Source organism: Pyxicephalus adspersus, chromosome 11 (genome assembly GCF_032062135.1).
Source record: "Pyxicephalus adspersus chromosome 11, UCB_Pads_2.0, whole genome shotgun sequence".
Lineage (NCBI taxonomy): Eukaryota > Metazoa > Chordata > Amphibia > Anura > Pyxicephalidae > Pyxicephalus > Pyxicephalus adspersus.
Genome location: NC_092868.1, coordinates 27843560 through 27869328, shown reverse-complemented (window position 1 = coordinate 27869328; position 25769 = coordinate 27843560). Strand labels below are relative to the sequence as shown.

Genomic DNA, 25769 nt, shown 5'->3' with positions numbered 1-25769 from the left:
TAATCTAACCAAAAATGTATATTTTGTTGGATTTATAAGGAAAATATATCTTATACAAAATATATTTTGTTGGATGTGTGGAGGAAATTTATCTGATAGAAATATATATCTTGTTAGATACAGAGAGAACCTATTTGGCATAAAATTATATTTTGTTGGATTTGTGGAGGAGAAAGAATTTATCATAAAAATATATTTTATTGCATATGTAGAGGGAATTTATTTGAAATAAAACTATTTTTACCTGGATATGAGAAAATAATTTATTTGATACATAATATATTTTGTCTAATACAGGTGGAGAATTTATTGAATAAAAAGTATATTTTGTTTATTATGGGGAGGGAATATGAAGGTCTGAAGTAGAAAGATACTTTTAGCATAATGCAGAAACTAATTATTTATTATATTGGAGCTTAGTCCTTGGATGTGGTGGCCTCATTTCTTTTCTAGATTTAAACTTTTCCCCCTTTTTTCACCTGTTGGTCCTACCAGTAACACTAGCATGACAAATCGCACTCACCATACTGCATCTGTAGAGGAACAGCACTGTCACCCTAGATGGATCTCCTGATTTGGACAACCATCCCACCTCATCTCCAAATCCAGTGAATGAAGCATTGTCTCTATGGAAGGAGCCATGGTGACCACCATGGGTGGATAATCATCCAGTTCTATTAGTCAGTGTATGTTGTTTTGGCTTTGCCCCCTTCCAGATGAAATAGAAAATGAGTCTGGGGGCATATGACCGCCTAATGTCTTAGTATATAGCATCGGAAGAGAAGTGTCCTTCCTACAGCACTGTCAAAACCTGGATATTTTGTTTCAAGACTGGGCATTTTACCGTTGAAGATGAGCCCCGCAGTGGACAACCCCCAACTTCAACTGACCCAGCAACCTGCAATGCTGTCCATGAGCTGATTATTGAGGACCAGCGAATATCCACAAAAAAGATAGCTCAGATACTTGACATCTCACGGGAGCATGTTGGGTTTGTTATCACCACTATCCTAGACATGCGCAAGCTTTCAGCGAAGTGGGTGCTGAAATGTTTGAACAGTGATCAAAAGAAGGAATGAGTTGAAGCATCCAAAGCCGTTTTGGCCAATTTTTAAGCTGCACAGGACTTTTTGGCTAGGTTAGTAACTGAGGATGAAACCTGGCTCCATATCTATGATCCTGAAACCAAGGAACAGTCAATGGAATGGCGCCACAGTGGGTCCCTGGGGCCGAAGAAGTTCCGAACCCAGAAATCGGCCAAAAAAGTCATAGCGTCCGTTTTCTGGGACAAAGATGGTATTCTGTTGGTGGACTACCCACTTCAGGGCTCTAGTATCACCGGACAGTATTATGGTAACCTCCTGGACCAGCTAAAGAAGGCAATTAAGACAAAACGCTGTGGAAAGTTGACCAAAGGGATCCTTTTTTTGCAGGACAATGCACCTGCGCACACGTCTATCGTTGTGGCTGCCGAAATTGAACACCCTGGGTTTCCAATTGGTCCACCATTCCCACTACTCACCTGATTTGGCCCCTTTGGACTATTATCTGTTCCCGAATTTAAAGAAACACCTGAAGGGGCAACGTTTTGAGGACATTTCTGATGTCAAAGATGCTGCTGAGAGCTGGTTTGCGGCCCAACCAAAGGACTTTTATTTGAACAGTCTAGAAAAGCTGCAACTACGCTGTACCAAGTGCATCAGTCTCAGGGGGGAATATGTTGAATAAATGTGTTATTTCATAACTCAGGCTCTCTTCTTTCTGGGCAAAGCCAGGAACTTCTCAGCACCCCCTCGTATTCGCTAATTTATGAAAATTCAGGCAAAACAGAATTGGGCAGTTTTGCCTAAAACCATTTAGCTGTAAAATTATGAATGAATATATTAGGTCTAATGTGGAAAGGGAACATTTCTCATAAACAATAGTATCATGTCTGTTGCAGAATTAGTCAGACACATTACAAGGTTTCATCAGGCCTGCTTTGGACTCATAATCATGTTTTTTAGATGCATAATGGGGCTGCATAGCATGCATGCATGATGAGGTAGCCTCAGATGTAGGAAGTTTCATGGGATGAGACAACAGGTTAGCTTACATGTCCTCAAACAAATTTTTAAGTACATTGCACATCCACATGTATACATTTTTTAAGAGACACTAATACACCCGATTTGCTCCTTGATACCTGTATGCTCAAGGTGTTTTGAAGTGATGACCAAAGAAAATAGAACAGTTATTGAGGTAGTTGAGATGTGGGTCGGAAGAAGTCAAATGGTGGGTCTTACACAGATGGTTACTTTGCCCATTAAAGGAAAGGTGACAATATGATTGATTTACTAATGGATTTTAGGTTCTCTCTGCAAAAGAACTTTTACCTAATTCAGCTATAGGAAGTATTCCTTACAAGGTTATAATTCACCTCTTCTCCACATCCTCCCTCTCAAAAATGACATGGGTTTTTGTAAACTCTTAGAGCTGTTTTTATTACTGAGGAACATTATTACCCAGCCATTTTCCACAAAAATTTTAACTACAATAAATAACTGCTTGCTGCCCACTGATATTAAAATGGGTAAAGTATCAAGAGAGTGAAATCTGTAAGGTGACAGTTGTCTGTGCACTGCCACACACACCCAAAAACCAAAGATAACACTTTCTTCGTCTTGTTAATTGGCTCCTGACTCTGTGAATAGGGGTGAGCTAACTTATTTATTTCATCTTCACCTGGGGTCCCACATATTCTTTAAAGTTTAGAAACTTAAGATACTTAACTACATTGGAGTTTAAGTCAGGCAAACTTAGTTTTTATGTTAATCCCATACCAAAATAACTGCTAAAAGCATTGGCAATAAAATGTATTACATCAGTTGTACTGTATGCAGTATAATGCTTTGTAAAAAGCCCTTTATTCATGTATTCCAAAGCATGGTAATTTTTCTTTCCAACAACGAAATGTGCCAGTTTTCAATATTTCAGCACATTTTCCCTCTCCCTTAACCTGAAGGGAATTAACTTGACTAGAAAGTTTTATCCACTACAGAACACTGTTGAACACTTAACATCTGCTTGAGAGTTAAGTCATCCCAGTATGGCCAATCAGGATGGCTGAAGATTGTCTGTAGGAGAAAGAAGAAAAGGAAGATGGCATAGCCATGCGATGGAACGTGAATAAGTGAGTCATGCGGTACTATGGCAAAAATGATAAGGATTTCTGGTGTTACCACTTGATAGCTTCCCAAGAATTAATATTTGTATTAAGTTAAATACAAACCAAAACTGAAAACTGGAAAACTGAATACATTATATATAACAATATTGTGGATGTACAGGTGGGTTTGTGTAAACTGTTTAGTGTGTGTTTAGTGTGTGCCCTTGTGAACATCCTGTGCCCTCCTTCCCACATTTAAGACTGTGGTAAGGTAAGAGTGACCTGATAAAAAGGAACTTGTGGTAGTGATGCCCCAACAAGTCATGAGAAATAAAAGGCTAGTAGCATACAAAATGTAATATCAAAATATTTAGTGCATGTTTTTAACAGTAAAGTATCATAAAAATGTTTGACCAAAATGAGCCAGCAATGGTCATGTAACAATCTGATTGGTTAAGATCAGTGTATATTTGTTAACTATCAAAGAATTGAGAAACTGACAATTTCTGGATTCAAAAAACAAATGTCAACTTCTCTCTGTCTGACTCTTTTCAGTTAAAGGATACGAATATGGACACTCCCTGGTAAACCGAGTAATGTGGTCTTAATGTTGTAACTGTTGCTGATTTGGTTCATTGTACACATCCAATAATAATAAGCACTACATTTTCATTTAGGCAGAGTGTTTAACCCTTACTGACACTAACAATAAAACCTTACCCTTAACTATATTTTAACCAAACTCTTACAATGAACACCTTAAAACCTCATCTAACACTTCAGTCTCTGTGTACATTCCTGTAAGTACTGGATTTCTGTTGTCCCAGCCAATTGTTTGTGGTCATCTTGGCTGAAAATCTAGTGGCAAAACAACCATGCCACAACTTTGTATAGCCATCTGCCTTGTCAAATTATTAAAGGACCAATCATTAAAGAAACCTCTCCTTAGTGCAACCTCTCATTCCATCCTCTGTTTTCCCTAGCCCTACATCTGAACCTTTTCACTAAAATAACCCCGACCTCGTAACAATTCAACCTACACTTACATAACCCTATATGCTAACTGTAATCACCTAACGATTGCAGGTAACTCCAGCATTGTAACTCCTAACCCCCTAAAAATTAACTGTTAAATACCTAGCTATAGAACATGTGTAAATGTTGCTGCTGCAAGCTTTATTGGAAATCTTGCTGTTCATTTCACTCTACAGATCCTGCTTTAGCAAATTCATATTATATAACATGTCTGTGGTTATCTTTTGCATATTCAGTAGGTTTTATGTTCAACCGGCAGAAAGCACATCATATACAAGAATCAAGCGATGACCTTAATGTAGTTTTCTAACTTAGTGCTTATACACGGGGTTGCCTTATGGTTATGCATGCAAACTAAGGTCAATAATGTATTATCACATGTAACCTTAGGTCAACACACAAAACAACCCATATATGTGCTAAACTAAGAATAATCTCTTGACAGGGTACAGCATAAACAGTCCTCGCTGCCCGACCAACCCCAACACCCCCCAGCACTTAATTCACCTTTCTTTTTTTTTTTTCTTTTTTTTAAATAAGACTCTAACTCTATATTTTGGAAAAAATTGGCCACAGCAGCCCCTTTATTAACAACAGGTTAACATACCACAACAAATCAACAAATAACTAATTATCTTTTAAAACATTGGTCCATGAAAGTCTCCAATCCTCCTTCCTTCATCATTTTGCTGCTTTCCAATCCACCGCCAGGCCCCCAGACACCCATTCACCGCCTCGGGGACAGTTAGTGGACCTCCTTACTCAGCTTAGCCTCCATAACAACCAAGTGTTATGCAAGGCCACCCCCTTACTGTCCGAACCCTTTCCTTTTGCTCCACATTTTCATTACCTCACCTTTAACTTTCATGGACCCCCAAAACACGCCCAATCCGCTGCTATGACAATTGCCCTCCCCAAATTTCAATTTCTAGGGAGGGAGGGTGGGAGCATTAAGTCCGTGCGATTTTTCAAAAATGATGCCCCCACCCTTGGGACCCTTCCTTTTAATGTCACATATCTCCCTTCCCCTTTCCACATGCCACCAATCTGTCACTTTTATTTTCCCGCACTTTTATCAACCACACCTCCACATTCCCCCCTTCCTTTTATTTATTTTGAACTTTTCACCCTGCCTGCTCATCCTTTTCTCCTCCCCCTGTCACGAGGCCCCTTTGCCCACGTTGTTGCTTCAGGCCTGCTTTTTAACACTTAAAACAGAACTAAATTCACAATACTCATCTATCACCATTTTGTCATAGGACGCGACCATCTTCCTTTTTTCTTTTCTTCCCGAAGATGATCTTCAGCCAAATGGATTGGCCATGTCACCATGACATAGTGTGGGAGTTCACTGAGTTCATGTAAATGTAAGGAATGCTGGGACTGCACATGAGCAACTTAGCAAAATTTGACAGCTGGGTGTCAATCATGCAGATGGGTCGTTTCTGCAATAATCACCTGCCTGAATCATAAATCTGCAAAATGGGACTTTAGCTCCATTTTATTATAATCCTGGCACTTAACCCTCTAACCTAAAAGCTGGGACTCCAACCAAATCCTTAAAGCGGAACTAAAGTTTCAGTTTTAAGAATATGATCAGGCAGGTCTTTATTTAAGAAAGGGTCAGGCAATGTCCCTTCTGCAATAATCCTTCCTACCTACCTAATCGCTTCAAGTATCTGGCGAAAAGTTGAACTGCGCATGTGCAGCATCAGCTTTGATTGCTAGGATACCTTGCAATCCTGCTGTATGTGAAAGGAATGGAGGAATTTACATCATCCCTGCCAATTAGGATGGCTGAAAGAAGATGAAATTACTGTGCCCTGAAAAGGAAAGGGGGGACAGTAAGTAACATGGGTTTAGTTCTGCTTTAAACATCAACCAATAGTTTAAGTGAAGTTTAGTTTGGGATTAACTATCACATACATTATTTGACCAATATTCACTTAACCTATGTGCCAAAATTACAACACCAAAGACAACTACTTCCCCTTTTTTACCAGCAGTGTACCTAGATCATATCATAATTTCATCATAGGTCATTTTGATATTGCTGAACCATTTAAAAATGTTAAATAAATCAGGTCCCAAATCTGTTTTCTATGGTATCAAAGTAATGCTATGTTACAAGAATTTGCAGTTGAGTAGTTTGGAAAAAATGATCTTGCATCTTTAGCAGGGCTTTCATTGTGCAAACTCATATAGTTTACCATGAAAAATCAATACTTAATAGTTTTTTAAATGTATTTCATACCTGGTAAATTAAACCTCAGAGTATTGTAACTAAAGTACTGTATATTTTACAGTTAGAGGTACAGTCCTCAACAAATACTGCCTCTTGCTACTCACCAGTTGAGCTTGCATTGCTTTCTGCACAGAATAAACATTTTGTTCACTTTCACTAATTTCTGTATTATCTGCTGTCTGAGCCACAAGTAGGTTTATGAAACATTAAGAAAGTGGTCATGTTAATATTTTTATATTAGCACTCTATATAAAAATATTCTATATACTCTATATATATTTTATATATAGTGTATGATGGAATTCATTGACACAGTTTACTTGGATATCACCAACTTCTTTTATACAATCCTTGAGCTGATCAATCATCCTCAATTTAAAGCAACACGTTTAAGTACATGGTGCGTGGCTCAGGTCCGAGGATAAAGCTAACGGAGTTGGCCCTATAGAAGTTATTCACTGAAGACAACACATAGCACAGAATTGTGCAGGTAATTAGGGAAACTTCAGTTTGTGACCCTGAATATTATTTTGTCATAGTGCCCCTAGGTTTGTATGAAAATTATTTTATGATTATTATATTTATGTCATCCTACTCATTCCAAAACAGGGTAATATTTTGACCTTCAATTATTATTAGTTTTAAAGTAAACTTACAGTCAGACTACAAAGTAGTGCATTTGTATTTTAATAAAGATGGGCAAAGCTTTTTATACTTTTGAGTTGGTTCTGATGGGTGACTTTCTCCTAAATGATCTTTTGTGTATTATTGTTGGTCCCCAGTAGGTGGTACTGTGTTCTTATGAAAAGTGTGTAACAAACTTATGTCTCATGTCCCTGATGGCAAGAGTTTGCTACACATCTGTGCACAAAGGTTGGCATCTGGAAAAAGGATTCACATAGGACCAAGGGTCCAGCAGATACAAGTCCAGGAAACAAACAGGTAGCCAGTAAACAAGGTTTCCAAGGATAGAAGAGAAAACGGAGTCACAGGGTCAAAGCCAAGGGTTGGTTCATGAAGCAAACAATCATCAATCAGGGTTTAGAAACCAGCAGCATCAGCAGCAGTAAATCCAACTTATAATCATACCAGCAACTTATCAGCCAAACTAAACGGAACTAGTGAATGGGAACAGAGAGGTTTTAAAGTGCAGGGCATGCCTGACACCCAGAACTAACCTCATTGGCTGCAGCAAATACTCCAAATTCCCCTTTAGCTGAGCACAGCCTAGGTATATGTGCTGGTGATGCTGAGAAAGGTACATCCCAGGTGGAAGCTGCTATGCTAAATGGAAGCTGGTGTTGTTGTGAAAGTATGAAGATTGTTTCTGCAAATGCCCCTGCCAAAGGGAATAAACAGAGTGATATATTGCAGTGGTACCCTGTACAAGGTGGTAAAGTGGTTGGACAGGCATTTTCTAACAGATTCTTCCTCTGTTGGCATTTTAAAGCAAGCTTTCGGTTTATACTTGGGTGTAAATGGTATAAAACAATGCTGCTATTGAAAGATCTATTATCTTTAAACACTTAGGGAGGTAATATATATGCTAGTTAATATTATTGGGACAATTCGTCTTTATTTTTTTCTTTTTATTTCAATTTGCTAGTGGGTAGCTTTCTACAGACTAGAGACTTAGTATGTATTTACTGACAAAAATGCTTCTTTTCTATCAGCTAGATATTTGTTCTATTAGTATAGTGAATTTCACATGCACAGCTCAGTCTACAGTCTTGGCATTATGTGAGTGTCGGGATGAAGTGAATCCTATAGTTACCCAGTGAATGTGTAAGCAGTGACAATGAAGAAAACAAAAAGGTACACATACAATGCAGTGCTGGAAGATATCATTGAAAGTAGTCTACCATTAAGTTGAAAATGCCCTTTGCATGTTTTGGGACCTATATTAAATAAATGCGTTCTTTCTCTACCTTAAAAGTAACTGTTCCCAGTTCGTAGTTGGTGTACACATTGAGGCTAATGTATGAAAAGTATACTAACAAGAGGTTTTTTTTGCCCATATCAATCAAAGCTATTACAATAAAATATTTTTTCTAAATGTATCCTTTGTATACATTAGCTGCATAGTTTAAATGTTTTGTGCTGCTAATGAGAAAGCCACAAGCACAAGACCAAAGACACCTGCCCAGGTACCTAGGACTGGACCTGCCACCACTGGTCATCCCAAGAGACCCTTTATGTATCTGGTTGGCTCGCCGGTTACAGAAAAGATTCTTCCTGTTATAATTTTTTGTGCCTTAAGTTTTGAAGCACTTTTCTTCCATCTTTGTTTTTATTGACAACAGCTGAGTCACTGCTATTTGCTGCACAAAGAACTGTGACTGCTAATTACATCTGTGGGTGCTTGATAATTTTTCTCACCTGTTGTCATGATCATTTCTCAGAGTATTATTTTATTCCATTTGTTAACCATAAAAATACAAGTAACTATGTCAAAAGTAGAAAATAAAGGGCAATAAGAGCTGCCATAGTAACTAGCTAACATCTCCTAACGTAAAGTTAAGCTGTAAGCAATTGTGAAGACAGGAATTAATTTAGCACATTTTTATTTATTATAACACAATTGATTTTTAAATGCAATTGGTAATTTTGACTCCAGTTCTGTGTTATCTAATAACAGCTTTTCTTATCTCCTAATGAAATGCAAGCCCAAGTCAGCACCATTTCCCATCAGCTGGACATAATTTCCTGTTTTTTAGAACGGGGGTCCTCAACCCCTGGTCCACGGCCCTTTCTGAAAGGTGGGTCGCAGCTATGGCCGGTGCACCTCCCAACAGGGTTTAAAAGAAGGACCCTGCTTGGCGGGGCGCACCAGCCACACCTGCGAACCACGTCTCCGGTACACATCGTGGGCTCACGGCGGGTTGAGTTTCTGGATATTTTATAGTCTCTGGACACAACCTGCCCACAGGCTCAGACCTGTGACCGGAGAGTGGGCAGATTCTATCATCATGATATAATTCTGGGGGAAGTTTCTTCCCCTTTGAGTGACGCACGGCTTCCCGGCATGTGCAGTCTGGAGTCCCTGCATTTAGTGGTGTGCAAGCTCTAAAACGTTGGGGACCACTGTTTAGAACCCTTCCACTGTCTTTAACTGACTGGAACAATTTTTTTTTATATTCTTATAGCCAACTGGAACTTATAAAGGAGTGCTGGGTTTCTGAGCCATTGATCACCAAAAGCAAGGACTGTCACATGAAAGGAAAAAAAGGTCACGTAGTCACCCAGGAGTACCAGATATTTTACAGTTCTTCTATTATTTCATTTTTTTAATGGCTTTTTTAGCTAAACAGTGAATAAAGCCAAGATTTGTATGCATAATTTGTGGGGCCACAGTAAAAGCAATTTAGCTGATTTAGCAAAGCACAGGTGCTTTTAAGCCTTAATAAGCCTAACTTGCAAACATAATTTAAAAATAAAATATTTTGTAAAGTATTATATGAGCAATAAGGTTCCAAAGACCAGGTTTTAAAGCATTCTTTTAGATGACGTAGCGCAGCTGTATTTATTAGATTTTTGTTTTAGTTTGGTGTTCTTTGTATTTATGTTTCCTCCTTTTTTATGTGTTTGTTATTAAAGTGCCTTATTTGGTATGAGAACAGGTTGAGAATAGCTAATAGGGGCTTCTGTAATCCTTAGGAATTAGCTGATTGAAAACCTAAAAACTACAAGCAACTACCTTTTGCTAAAATGTTCACATTTAACAGAAATATTCAAAGTTTTGCCAGACTCTCAGGTTGTGTTCATCCCTGGTTACCTTTATAAAAATAAAATCTGATTCATTCCACACCTTTAGTAGTAGAAATGAGGCGATTGTTTTGATTTTTGGTTAAACAGTATTGCTAACTAATACATAAGTAATATCCTTTTTACATTGTAATGACTTTTTGCAAAACTTTGCTATCTGCTGTTCTATGTGCATATTTTGTGTTGTTTTGGGCTCTATTTATAAAACAGGGAATCTGACATTCACCTGATAGAAATCAATTACTGCCATTAAAAAGCATGGGAATGTTTGAGGAAATGTCTAATTTCCTGTTTTATAAATAGAGTCCCTTGTTTGTGTTGGGAGAATGCAGATGTATTTGTCAGGATTTTTGTTGCAGAAACAGCACTGAACAAAACACAAATATTTTAATCCTACTTTTAAGCAGTTCTGACATTTTGTTCTGTTTCGATTTGCTTTGTATCTTTTCTGAGGTTGCATTTCAGTTCACAAACTTAAAGAAGAGAACAAGTAGGGAAAGATACATTCTCTCCACTATTTCATTATCATATTTTAAAAGACTGAAAAATATCAGCATCCAAACAATATCATGCTACGGATTTATTAAAGCAAAAAAAATCTGAAAGACTTACACTTGAGCTGCCTACACATGTTCAATTAGTGTGGCTAGAAACAATCTTTTCTGGTTGTTTCCAGTGCCAAAAGACTGAAAGATAAAAGAACGAGCAGCGTACTGTTTTATGTAGAGGGAAGGAGATAGGATGAGCAATCAGGGTACAATGAGTGATCAGCACCCAACTGTCCTCTTCCCCCAAGAATATTGCGTATTATATTGCCATCATTTCGTCAGGACGATCCATGAACAACGTCAGGCGACCGCCATACAAATGTTAGATTCAAGAGATTTAGGTGACTTTGAACATAGTATGGTTATTTGTGCCAGGCAGGCTAGTCATTATAGCAGATATGGACAATAGGGAGGAAAGAAGAAAAAGACGGGCTTTTGCTGGCCTATTATTCTGCTAGCCATTCTTATTCACGTATACCTCTAATACTTTCTGATGATTGATTTTTCCAGTTAGTAGATCAACACATATAAGTTATAGAGTTAATTAACATATGATAAATGTATGAAAGGACTTACTGAGTCAAAAGGGTGAGGGTGAGTCAAAAGTCATAAAGCGAGAAAAAGGAACTGCTGTAGTGACGTGAAAGATACCAAAATAGATATGGCACTGCATCATAGGATTGCAATTAAGGACATAGATGAAAAAATGGATTAGGATGAGTGAAGGTAATGAGTTTGGGGGAAAACACTTACAATTTAGTGGCGATAAAGTCCTATTGGGTGTTACAGTCCTCCTTGAAATAGGCAAGCATATGACTATAATGGACCATACAAATTAAAATATGAGGAAATAATAAGGTCATAATGGTAATATGAGGTAATGGTGTAAAAGAAGTCTACTTACCTCTCAACAGACCATTGGGAGACAGATTAAGGATGTATCCAGAGTGGTTAAAGAAGTATGCCACTTGTTGGAAAATTTGATGAAATATAGAGTAATGTAGTAACTAGTAAGAGTGTGGGCTTTTTTCTGGTGACATACAGAAAATAAATAAAGAGAAATGTGAAAAACATAAAAAACAGTTAATGGTAAACACAGAAAAAGCCTGTTGAGTCTCTGAAATGTGATCACAGAGTGGTGCACATGAATATGTAGCCTACTGCACCACCTCCACAATCTACAGAAATGTACCTTATTGTAGTTCGGTATTTCAGTGTATAGCAGCAACTCTCCCTGCACACACATCCAGCTTTACCCAACACATTTACTAAAGGCTGGAAAACAATCCCTTATAGTGAGTGGGCTGGCATATACCAAATTCTCTAATATAGACCAATCTTATCCTTCTGTCCACAGCTGAATGGTCAATGGTTTTGGATCATTTAAATCTTCACAGAATTGTCACATAATTTTATTGACCCCTTGCTTCCCAGGTTATTTGTAAACCCACATCAGGTTGAATATACACTATTGCAAAATTATCCATTGCTACCTGAAAGTTAATATGAAACATGTGCCTGTAATTTTTTTCTATTATATTTTGACCAATTCTCTCTCATTAGAAATGTCCTGCTGCTACCCAATTTTACACTGCTGTATTATCCATGGTCCCATAATTGTCACTAAGAGCCTGATACAGAATGGTCAGCAGCTGGACAGCCACTAGCTAATTGCTATCTGTAGTCAAGGCGAGCCTATTACTGTTTGATGAAAAAGCTGCTAAATCTAATAAGTATAGGTAATAATAACTGTATAAGAAAATCAATTTCACAGCCTAACAAGCCTTTTCAGTGTGTTATGTTGCTGAAACTGTCCATGAAAATTAGGTACAGCTTTACAGCATCCCCAAACATGTAATTTAAATAATTTGTATGTTTTTAATGCTTGCCTGTATGTTGTGCACCATGCCCCCTCTGGTGTTTTTTTTTCTGGGTGGGGGGGTCCTTACGTGATTTGGAGTACAATCTTCCTACTTTGCTTTTAAACATTTTTTTCCCTTATTAAAAATATATATAATACCAAAAACTTAGAAGAAAAGGCATAAGTAAGCATTTAACCCTTGCAGTGAAGGGCGCTCTTTATTGAATGGGTAGATTTTTGGTGAATTTAGAGTTATAATTTAAAAATTAATTGTTCTAGCTGTCAATCTCAAATAGCAGTTTAAACTTTAAACATACCGAAACCTATGAACTCATACAACACCACCCAGTGGATGAATTGGGTGTGACTCTCACTTACTATCAAGTATATTCACCTATGTCTGCCTAATATCTTTCAAGTACAATAAACTACTACTATTATTATTATTATTATTATTATTATTACAAATAATAACATTTATCAATAACATAATAAAAATATATATTTATTATTATATTAATAAACAGTATTTATAGTGCCAACATTTTAGGCAGAGCTGTACATTAAATAAGGGTAGCGAATTATATACAAAGAGTGACAAAAGAGGAGAGGACCCTGCTCAGAGGAGCTTACTATCTAAGAGGTGGGAGAAGTATCACACAATAGGAGGGTGGAAGTGGAGTGGAGTGGTGGGTGAGTAGTAGTGGATTTTAAGAGACAGAAGAAGATGGGTAGGCAAGTTTAAAAAAAATGGGTTTTGAGTGCTCTTTTAAATGAGCAGAAAGTAGGAGCAAGCCGAATAGGACGAGGATGAACATTCCAGAGAGTCGGGGCTGCTCTAGAAAAGTCTTGGAGCCGTGCATGTGATGAGGTTATGAGTGAGAAAGTCAGTAGTGCGTCATTGGAGGAGGGAAGAGAGTGGCTAGAGGTGTATTTTTCTACCAGGTCAGAAAGGTAAGTGGGACAAGCGATGGAGGGATTTGAAGGCAAAGCACAGAAGCCTGAATTTGATTCTAAGGTGAAATGTTGTGAATATGGGGGGTAAAAGACAGGGTAGATTCAAAGGTGATGCCAAGACGACGTGCCTGAGGGGTGGGCCGAATAACAGTGTTGTTTACAGTTAGAGATATGTCTGGGGATATGTTTGCAGGCATATGGGGGAAGTGAAATAGGACGGTAGCTAGAAAGTACACTTGTCTTTTCAGTTCATACAGAACAATAAAACAAACTCTTTCTCTAAATAAATAACTAGCATGTGCAAATGTTTCGGGTATGTATAAAATGCCCCAAAAAAACTGTCCAGTACTATACAATGGTGCCTACTTTCCAAACAAATGTCCAAAGTTGCAGTCACCAGATAAGTAAGAATGTAAGAGAGATACAAAGTGCATTGATTATGTACACTTTATTGTAGTTAAGAAGACATTATAATCATATATTAAACACGTTTGGAAATACATTATTTCATGGTACTGGACACTTGGTGTAAACCTGGCTCCTTTGGAGATATTTGAACACTTGTGTTTGAGCTTCAGTCCTTTATCACTATATATATATATATATATATATATATATATATATATGAAGCACCACGTATAAAGCTTTTACATTGAATGGTTACCATATGAGTCCCCATTGATGTTATTCTTTCCAGCAATCCACGGTCCTCAGCATTCTGCAGTAATATCTCCTAAGATCCAGACCTTTGCTACCAAAGACCACCTAACTTTCACCTCCTCTAAAAAGATTCAGTACAAGGATTAAACGCTGTCAACCTAGGATAGTAAGTGTAACAGATGGAAAAAAGCAGCCACCATATCTAAGGACTGTAGGCTGCACTTTCCCATTTGTTGGTTTAGGGTTTTTATAGGCTAATAGTGGGCTGGAAAATTATAAATTCATAAACAAAAGGATGGCCATGGACAAGCACATACCTTCCTAACAACAATGAGGGGGGAGATATCTTCCCTTCTCCCTTCAGTATTCTGAGTAATAGAAGAGCTGAACAGTAGAACTCTAATAGAACTGGCACACTCACCCATTGCTAACATGACCTAGGTAGCTCTGATGTTTGCCTCCCCAGTCCCATCACCAGCTACTATAGCCTCCTCTTCCCCTTTAATCCTTTTCCTTCTCTCCTCCTAACTTCGACTTTCCAAAATGAGGACACCACACACTACGATGGGTTAAATGGTCTTATCGACTTCTTTATTATAACCTTTATCAAAACATTTTTAAAACATTACCTTAGTCAATTTATATATTATCACTCAAACGGTCATCCCTTTACATAAGTCAACATAACCTAACATAACTTATCCTTATAACTTACCAACAGAATTATCATTTAGCTACCCTGGTTGCAGGTCCTCGAAGGCGCTTACCACTGACATTTTATCCGGGGGACTGCCACTTAATTTATTGTTCCCAGCCACCCCTCACAGCCTTGTTAATGTTCTTTTTACACACAGCCCCTCCATACCACCAAGATATTATATCAACCCTTAATTACTGTATGACTTGAAGGTTCTCCACACCAGACATGGCTTACCCCTCCTCCATTGCCATACCCATACCCACAACCACCATCTCCCTGGAAGACCTCAACCATTGTCCCCCAATTATCCCATTTAACTGCAACCACACGAGGGAGGGTGTGTGGCAATCTCGCTTCCTTAACCTCTGAAAATGACCACCTTACATTTTTACTGGCCCTCCTAAAACTTTTTATCCCTTACTTTTCTGACAAAATCAGATCTACCTTGACCCCACCTAAAACAACTTTACCCCTTGCCCTCTGCCCCCCCCCCCCTTGCACTTCATCATATAACTCTTATGCCTAGATCTCTTCTTCCGTCCTGCTCCAGGTCTCCCTTTAATGTACCCCTAGTACTTTAGTGCTTACAAGGATTTCTAATAATCAGGAGAACTTCCCAACTGCCTGATAATTAAATGTAATTCGAAATGTCAAGAGCATCTACTTTTATTATCATTTATTTTATTGTGTATTTGTATAATGCCAACATATTACTCAGGACTACAGAGGTCATAATATTTATCCGCTTCTATGTTTATGGTTATCCTTGGTTTTACCACTTTGCTGTGTATTACTGAAACCAAAGGGTTTTGTAATAAACTCAATGCTACTTGGCTGCTATTGACTGTGGTATAGTCACCTGAATTTCACAGCCAACCTAAGCACTCTGCTCAATTGTATTGCCACTGTACAATAGCATGCATCTCAATGCCACCTGCCTCACCAGCCATGGCACATTTTTCTAGGATAGAAGCTGTTACTTCTAGCCAATTAACGACTGGTAGCTTTGTACTGAGGAGGCTTTATAGTAGAGAAGGCTTATAGAGAGGCAGCCTTAATCCGCCTCAAACATTACCCCTCCTTTTATTTCCCCTGGGACAGGAGGTGCTCCGCTACTCTACAGCAAATAATGATACATAGCACAGTATCCCTATAAAAAATCAAAATGCGTTACTGTAGTAAAAACATGAGGAGACTGCAATATTTGATGAATAAAATACAGGAATGCCATATTGCTAGCTATTTCTATTCTGTATGTTTGCCTAACTAATATTCTTCTATCCCTTCTCTTATTCTACTATATATCTAGATTATCTATCTATCATATATATATATAGATTATCACACGCACAGATACAAGACTTCTCTAGAGCTGCCCCCACTCTCTGGAATGGTCTTCCTCATCCTATTCGGCTTGCTCCTAATTTCTGCTCATTTAAAAGAGCGCTCAAAACCCATTTTTTAAAACTTGCCTACCTGTCTTCTTCTGTCTTTTGAAACCATCACTACTTCCCACCACTGCATATTTCCCATCCTATTGTGTGTAAATTCCCCCACCTACTAGATTGTAAGCTCTTCGGGGCAGGGTCCTCTCCTCCTGTATCACTATCTGTATTAGTCTGTCATTTGCAATCCCTATTTATTGTACAGCGCTGCGTAATATGTTGGTGCTATATAAATCCTGTTAATAATAATAATAATAATACTATCTATCCAATTAGCCATCATTCATCCACATGTTAATATATTTACTTATTATCCTTCTATCTATCCATCTATTCTTCATGTGATTATATTATTTGTATATCTATCTGTTAATTTTTCTACATATAGTCTATCTATTATCTATCTCTATCTATCTATCCCTATATAGCTTTATTTTGTCCTTCTTCCTTTCTTTCTCCTGTAATGTTTTTACCTATTATCCTTCAATCTAATCCACATATGAGGCTTCTATCTATCTATATCCCTATATCTCTAGCTATCTATCTATCTATCTATCTATCTATCTATCTATCTATCTATCTATCTATCTATCTATTAATGTCACTATTAGACTTTTTTTCTATTGTACATGTCTATCTAATGTTATCATTCATCCATCTATTATTATATGTTATATGTTATGTAATGATCTATTTATTGATCTATATATCTATCTATCTATCATTCATCCACATGTTAATATATTTACTTTTTATCTTGCAACCTACCCATCTATTCTTCATGTGATTATAATATTTGTATATCTATCTATTTATCTATCTATCTATCAGCTATTTATCTATAAGCTATCTATTTATCTATGTATCTATCTATCTATCAGCTATCTATGTATCTATCTGCTATCTATCTATCTATGTATGTATGTATCTATCTATCTATCATCTATCTACCTATCTATCTGCTATCTATCTATCTATCTACCTATCTATCTGCTATCTATCTATCCATCTATCTATCTATCTATCTGCTATCTATCTATCTATCTATCTATCTATCTGCTCTCTATCTATCTATCTATCCATCGTCTGAATGATCTGGGTGGTAAATCCAGATTGATATGAATGATTGGTGAATCTAGTAAAGTGAATGAGAAGAGAATATTATCAGGGAGTATGGGAATATGGAGCTGCCAGTATTGCAGGGAGGACATATGTAAGGGAAGGTGAATGAAGAGGAGAGGAGGGTGCTGCAAGCTACACAAGCAGGGAGTACAGCAGCAGGAGGAAAGAAGGAATGAGAAAGGAGGAGCAAGGGAAAGCAAATCAAAGCGGGAGCTGGGAGCAGGCAGGCAGGGCTGATAGTTTAGTAGAAGAGTTGTGCTTCGGATTTCCAGCAGACTGGAGATTTATCAGGACATCATTCTTGCCAATTGTATTTCCCTCTCAGCCTATTTGTGTGTTGATGAGGATCTAGCTGTCTTCCAGCATTCAGGCGATGAAGGGATAACCAGCAGCAGAATGCCGGAATTCATTTGGAGATCTGTGCTAATCCTTCAGGCGAGCACTGCAATCTACACAGCAGGTAAGTGATGCTGGGCACCAAGGGGTTAACTGCCATTTACTCCAATGTCTGAAAAGCGATTGTTGGGCATAGCATAGCGTGTCAGGCTGATAGGGGTTCTTCCTGACTGGAACTAACTCTCATATTTCACTTTGGAAACTGACATTAATAAAATTAATAAAAATAATACAAATGTTACTTTGGAAGGAGGAGAATTCTGAAGCTTTATTAAAGGGTCACTCCGCCTGAACCAGAGTTTAGGCATGGCTTGCTGGGAATGACTCTATTCTTGCTTATTATAAAATCATTTAGGCTTTTCTTTTGACATTCCTTATTCTTCAAGGCTCACACATATAATAGCACAGGGCTCTTGTAATGGGATATGAGCAAGCAAGACAAGATCAGAGGTCTGTCATTGAGGTCCTCAACCTCAGCTTGATTGAAGCCAAATAGGTTCCACTTATATTGCTAAAAAGAAATGTGTGACCAATTCTGCAAATCAAACCGAGCTGTAAGACATCAGAGGTCTATCTCACAATAGGATGAATAAGTAGAGAGCAGCTGTCTATGATGAGCTCTTTTGCTAGGAAAGTAGTTGGAATTCTGTCTGTTCTGTGACAAAGTGGCCGGTGTCACTCTCCAGCATAATGCCTGTCAAATCCCATGTGGCACTGACAAAGTAATCCAATCTCCCTGGCAGGATGGATGCTCATAGAACGGTTCATTTTAAATCTGCTTTTGCATCCCAAAAGGCTCTAAACTTGTGCAAAATGTCAGTCAGAGCTTTTTCCTATTTTAGAGGTACTGTCATACTTACCTAAATTATCAGAAGTAATTTTGGCTTTGGCGTTGACAAAGTGGTCATGATGTGCCAGCTATAAACCGCAGCAACCAATCAGAGCTAAATATACACTTGGCAGATTAATGAAAAGGAGAATTCTGATTGGTTGGCTTATTATCACACTAATGTTTTTAATTATTTCACAAACCACATTGAGATTGAAAAGCATTTATTAAAGGATAACTCTACATCAAAAATGATGTGTTACCTCTTTTATATTTTTTGTTGGTGTAGTCACTTGTTTTAATCCATGTTTTCAAAACTTGGTAGTTTGTGTGCAGCTATGTACAATTTACATTTCAGTATTTGTCATATACTAATGTGCACTTGGCTGTAATGTTATGTCCAAGCAGGACTTTTTCCTACAAGCCATGATGGAAACTTCAAGAGCCCAAATCTGATCAATTATTGTACGAGCAGTTGTATGGTTTAGGAACATTAGATTACATGCATTGGATATGGATCAATGCACTCTTTTTAGCCCTGAATAAATGAATACAATAAAAGCATAAGGTGAGAAAATGTACATTAAACAAATTATTCAATATGCTGTACCATGGGGTAATATTCTGCAGCCCTGCCTTCTATTGTCAGATTTCCCAGGACTGAGCGTTGAATCCAGCATACGTGATGTTCACGATAAGCATGTATATGGTGTATAGTGTCATTCATAGACTGTGATTTCCTTACTATAAAACAAGCACAGCACCAGAGCCACATACACTGCAATGTAGATCTGAAAGGCAGCGTATGGTAGGAAACTCTAGGCAGGTTATAGATCCCAAGGTATACATAAAAGGGATGCTCACAATTAACACTTCCATGCTGCAGGCTAGATTACTTTGCAAGCTACTGTTATCAGAAACTTCCAAGTCACTTGTGTCCAACCTTTATTAAAATGGGGCCCCCACTGATTAAGTTTATAAAGCAAGCAATGCAAAAAAACAATGATGAGATACAGTCTTGTATGCCATAGAGTTCCATTATTCTCTTACTTGATCCATTAGCAGAAAAACTCCCTCATCTGATTGGCTGATTTAGCCTATTACAGATGAAAATTATTGGTATTTTTGCACTGTCCTATGGTATAAAAATGAAAGTGTCTTTTTTTCTTGTATAATCCTAAAAAATTGTTTTTGGAACCACATGTTGGCAGCATGTTATCAATCAACATCCAAAATATGTCAAACAGTGCCAAAAATGTTCTTAATATGTGAGCTCTCTCTGCCTAAATCTTGTCCCTATCACCTAACCCTATTCCTGCCAAAAACCCCAAAACTTAATTTTATTCTTAAGCAACTCAGTTGCCTTTCGAACATATATGAAAGAGTAATGGGTAATGGTAATACTTAACCGTCCCATCCCAGAGTCTCTCCAAACTGACTGAAGAATCTCCAGCATTCAGAATATTCCCACCCTTCAGCCATTATGTTCCCACTGTGTCCTGTGATGATGTAGCCTGCCATTAAATAATTCAGCTATATATATATATATATATATATATATAATGGATTTTTCTATCATTTACATAGCAGAGCTATGGGGTGTTGAGTTACCCTTGGCCACTACTCCTGAAAAAGAAAGCTTTGCTTCAGGTTTATTTTGGGCATTACATGCAGCGTCTAAGGGAGGTTTACTGCCCATGCTGCCTCCATAGACTAGAATAAGTGCTGCTTGAACATTTTTAAGCTATTGCAAGCAGTTATTTCAAGTGGGTACAATGTAAAAAAATTGGACAGTTCTTTTAGACTTTTGCTGCCTTTTGCAAAAAAAAAAAAAAAAAAAAAAAAAAAAAGCTGCTTGAACATTTTTAAGCTATTGCAAGCAGTTATTTCAAGTGGGTACAATGTAAAAAAATTGGACAGTTCTTTTAGACTTTTGCTGCCTTTTGCAAAAAAAAAAAAAAAAAAAGAAAAAAAAGCCACTGCATAGTAAGCCTGGGAAGTGCAGTTTCTGTGTCTGCCTTTAGTTTGGGTAGTGGGGTTCTCTTTAAGAAGCACTTAGACATTTCATTTACCCAGTTTATGATTAGAATAACGAGCTTCCATCTGTTCCTTCCTCCTATTAGCTTGTTCAGTGTCAACACATCTGATTGGCTCAGAGTTCTGCTTCTTTTAATACCTAGAATTCACCAAGGACCCCTAACCTCTCTTTCTATCTTGTTAACTACATTAAATTGTATGTTGTTTTTGTTTGTTTAATATATTCACTCCATCTTTACAGTTTTTGTTAAAGCTGACCTGTCAAAAGGTATAACAAAAATACAAGTTAATGATGTAGGGTACATGGCTTATTTTGACCTGGTATCTGTACAGCACATCTCAGAATAGAAGAGGCAGAAGGAGCCAATCATGTTGCAGTATAGAGTATGCTGACAGCAGAAGAGCCCTGAGTGACATAGATAAGCTTATCTCCTACCTGCTGATTCTTTTACTGTCCAATTAAGGGGTGATGGTTAGACTTTTTAGTCGTACTTAACTGCAGCAGGTAAAAATCAGGTTCCCTAGCCTACCAGACAGGGCTGTGTTCTGTGGCAGAGCTATGCAAATCTCAGGATTAGATGGCAGAAATCCAATTTCTTTGATGGGCAAACCTGCTGTGTCATCTGTGCATTTAACCGTTTTCCGGCTTTAAGCAAATCAATCTTTTTACTGTGAATTTGTTGCAAAGCTTGTAGATCCTGCCAGTTACAACACTTGCTATAGACCGACATACAATGCGTTGCAACTTGTAGGAGTGCTGTTACCCGTGGGATCTCTGGGTTAGAAACTTGCTACAGACTCAAAAAATAACGATTTGCTGAAATTCAAGCCAGAAACAAAAATATAATATATTGCAGCTTACCAGTATATAAAATAATAATTGCATTAGTTTTCTTTATTCAGACCATTTCCCCCTTTATTATCACTTAGTGATCCATTAAATGCTGTGCTTGCTGGAATGACAACATTCACTTACCATACCAATGTTGTCACCCTAGGTTCTCATTTGGACAATAAGCATCCCCCCTTCTTTTCATCTCTACTATATAGGTAGGGGATGTGTTGTGCTTCACAGACGATAGATCTGAAAGCTAATAAAAGTTCCAGTTCACAAATCTACATGACATTACTGATGCTGTCACGGATGTGAGTGCTGCTACGCTGTAATATAATACATCATTCTTCTTGGGTTTGGATATATTTAAAGAAAAAAAGTGTATAAAATCCAATTTTGGATAACAATCCCTATCGCTTGCTGGACTCCTAAAGGACCATTCTGGCCTTACCAGATAACTTGGGTATCTGTGCTGGAAGATCCAGGCTTAAGTCCACTTAGTCAGTTGTCAGTCCAGTAGGACTCTCTCTCTCCCCCCCTTTTTAATGCCATTTTTTGGAGGATATGGCATTGTTTAATATAACACATCAAATTCTAAGGGGTTTCTGCATGTTTTATTTGCACTAGAGGTCGATGTCATTGACAGGTATAGTACAACTCAGCCAATCCGGCATCTGTCATCATCTGGCGGCCAAACTTGGTAATGACAGGTAGAGTAATGTTGGAATCTGGATCAGTCAAACTTCAAGTTCAAATCCAAGGTCAGAATAGTTTTAATTTGAGTTGATCCAACTACCTCTATTAGACACCTCAACCAGCTATATGCCCACACATTGCATTGCATAATAAGGAACTTACTGCAATAACTGCAATAGAGTTAATGATGTTCTAATGATATCATCAAATACAAAACTAGGATACACATTCTCCTGTTTAGTCTGTCTACGACACCATCTGATAGGGTGCAGGTGTTATAAGTTTATTTTACTTTCTCTGAACCCGACTGGGTATTTAAAGCAGAACTAAACCTTGAGAATACTCACCTGTCCTCTTTAATCCTGACACCCTCAAAGAAAGCTGGGATTGCCAGGTATCCCTATCAACAAACAAACAGTTGAGCAGCAATCAGACAAATAAGAATTGTTTTCGGAGAAGGGATATCACCTATCCCGTTCTGCAATAATGACCTGCCGGGTGCCAAATGTTTATATTGGAACTTTAGTCCACTGAACATAGGTTAGGTTTTGAATGACATTGGTAGATCAGGACCATGGAGAGGGATTGTAATTTTCCAGGCCAGGCAGTGCAATGATCTGTGATATTCTGCATGTAATACAAGTATACGATGGATAATGAAGACAGCCTTACATGAGTAAATAATAAACAACAAGTTCTAATTACAGTTTCAGATATTTAATTGTGAAGTTCTTGGAATAGACGTTGCTGGTAATCCATATTTTTACTTTTGTGATTTTTTATTTTCCTTTTCCAAAAAACTTTTATTTGCCCATTAATATTTAATTTGTCATTTACTATTTTGTACAAATAATTAAAACAATTATTCATTGGTATGCTTTTCTAAAAAAACTACAATATTTTATTTGCAGCAAGTGATGTAGGGAAAGTGCTGTTCATTCACATCAATTTACAGTTTCTTGGCCTCATGTGTGACACTTTTTTGAACCGTCTGATGAATATGAAAAGACATTAGGCATTATTTACTGTTGCTGTTGTATTAATGGCCTGGGAAAATGGTCAATCAGCCATACATTACAGTTTACGGAGGGTTAATGCATTAATAAGTCTGGTTTTCTTAGCAGCATATGCTCAAGCATTTACATGGTGTCTTAACCTCAATAAAAATGGGATTTTCTCTAATGTTTTGGGGCTATCTGACATCTGTACACTGATATAATGAAGACTCCACCATCCATTATATATTGTATTGAGATTGCACAGTGTGACAGCATTTTTCAACCTTTGTACCCTTCTTGAAAATATTTTTTAGGTCTTGGGGACCCCCTGCTAAAACTGTAGAAGATCAATTGAAAAAAATTGACCATTAGTGGTCAGTGAAAAGAATACTTTCCTAACAAATATCTAAAAAGAAGTGTCAGTGGTTATGAAACTGGTGATCAATCAGCCAAAATGCAAGGAGCCCCTCGAAACCCTTGGAGGAACCCTAGGGTCCCATAGAACCCTGGTTGGGAATGACCAATGTAAGATCAACATAACAATTACTATAAATCAGCATTCCTGTTTCTGGATGTATTGGTTAATGTCCCCCGTTTTATGCTGTTGTTTCCCTTGTCATTTGCTATATCAGTGCTGTGTCCAGGGGTAGCACAGTGGTCAGCATAGGCCCAGAGGTGCTGATAACAATAGAACTGCAAGATTGGCCAGCCATCTGACAATATTCAGCATTCGTTGGGTGACTGTAAACTGTTTTATGCTTTACCAGGGTCATTTTGAACATAGTATGCTGCATGTATTCTTTTGTTTGGGTAATTTTATAACCATCACCATAGAACTGCATGTTGCTAAATGGCATTGTAACAAAAACTACATTGGAACATGACACTTCATTAAAAGAGGGAAGTACTTGATATCTTTAGGAGAGTTCATTCTGTCTGCTGTGGATGTGAAAGTGCCTAACAGCCCATTCTTTTACAAGGAAAACACTAATAAATACTTATTGATCCATCATTGTATGAGTTATAGACAAATAACATAGCGACTATATGCATACAAATGGGAATCCAGAGAAACCACTTGAACCTGCTTTGTGAAATAAGGTTGTGAGTGTTATGGACACAAACAACCTGAACACTTTTATAACAGATAATCATACTGCACATTTTAATACCTGAAAATGTATATGTGAAACACATAAGGGAAGCAAGTCAATACCAATTTAAAGTTATTTTTATTCTTTTTTTATTACAATTGATCATCCATATCATGCCTGGCAGCCCACATTCTTTGCTGCTTATTTTTTCACACATACCAAAAACAATTGCTTGCAAAACGTGTTGGAGGAAACCCATAGAAACACAGAGAACATGAAAGCGATGTGCAGAGAGTGTCCTGGCTTCCATTCAAACCCTCAACCGTCCCCGTCAGGCAAAGTGCCGGCAACTTTAGTCATAATATACGGTTTATACTGACTTATTTTATCAGACTTCCACAAAGCATTGTGCTAGATTTTGTGTACATGCAACCTTACTCCTATTCAGTTCCCTGCATAGCTGGTAGATATTCACAGAATGACTGAGGGGTCCATGTGCTGTCACAAAAGCCTGGCTAGCTACTGTTGACATATTACAGATTTTCTGTTGCCTATAGAAGCAGCAATCATCAGAAGATTGGAACTAAAGTGTATTTGCTTCCAATGGTGGAGCAGCATACTGGTGATATCTAAGCTGAGATGCTTCTGAAAGTAATTTATTTCTAGAAATGCCACTAGAAAGAAAATCATTCTATTTTGTAATAGAATTACAGTAAATATTAAAGAATCAGGAAATTATCCTAAAGTGAAAACCAAAAATTTTATGGATTTTATTTCAAATGTATTCAGACCAGTGTTGGGTTATGTCACAATAATTCTTTCTATGGCTATGCATCAGCAATGTTCTTTTTATTTCTGTAATAATTATTTTTACTGAATGTAGGTCTAATATACAATATTGCTATATTTTTCAGTATGCTAGGCTTCTATGAGATGAAAGGTATCAGAAAATGTGCTCTCCGGTCATTTCTATCCACACTAGGGACCCCACAGTAATAAATCCCAAATCAGAATGAATAAATAAACACATGCATACATTAAAAAATAGGAAGAGGTACAAGGAATGTGCAATTTAAAAAATAAACGTGAACAGCAAATGAGGTGGAAAAATCTTTAAAAAATGAAACCTGCCTGGCAGACATGTTACAAATAAATAACAAATACAACTGAACTTGAGTTTACAGAGACTTTCCTCTCTTTACTTGCCTTAAACATCCAATGCCGGTTTCTGTCTGAATCTTTAGGTCTGTACTAGGGCATAGCACAGGTACAGTCGTACAATATGTACTAGCACAGAAGCAGCACTGTCCTCCCATATGAATGATGGCATATTCCAGCAATGGTTAGATGGTGGATATTCTAGCAATGTATGTATATGCAACATACACATGACAATAT

The 25769-nt window shown here is 37.6% G+C and overlaps 1 protein-coding gene across 2 annotated transcripts in view; it reads left to right on the top strand.

Annotated features, from left to right (window-relative positions):
• The first annotated feature begins 17716 nt into the window (after positions 1-17716).
• CA11 (carbonic anhydrase 11) overlaps positions 17717-25769 on the top strand; it is a 205672-nt gene continuing 197619 nt past the window's right edge. For both annotated transcript variants that reach the window (XM_072426497.1, XM_072426496.1), the window contains exon 1: positions 17717-17946. In XM_072426497.1, coding sequence (XP_072282598.1) covers positions 17883-17946 — 64 coding nt within the window. In that variant the 5' untranslated portion in view covers positions 17717-17882. The remainder of the gene's footprint in view (positions 17947-25769) is intronic.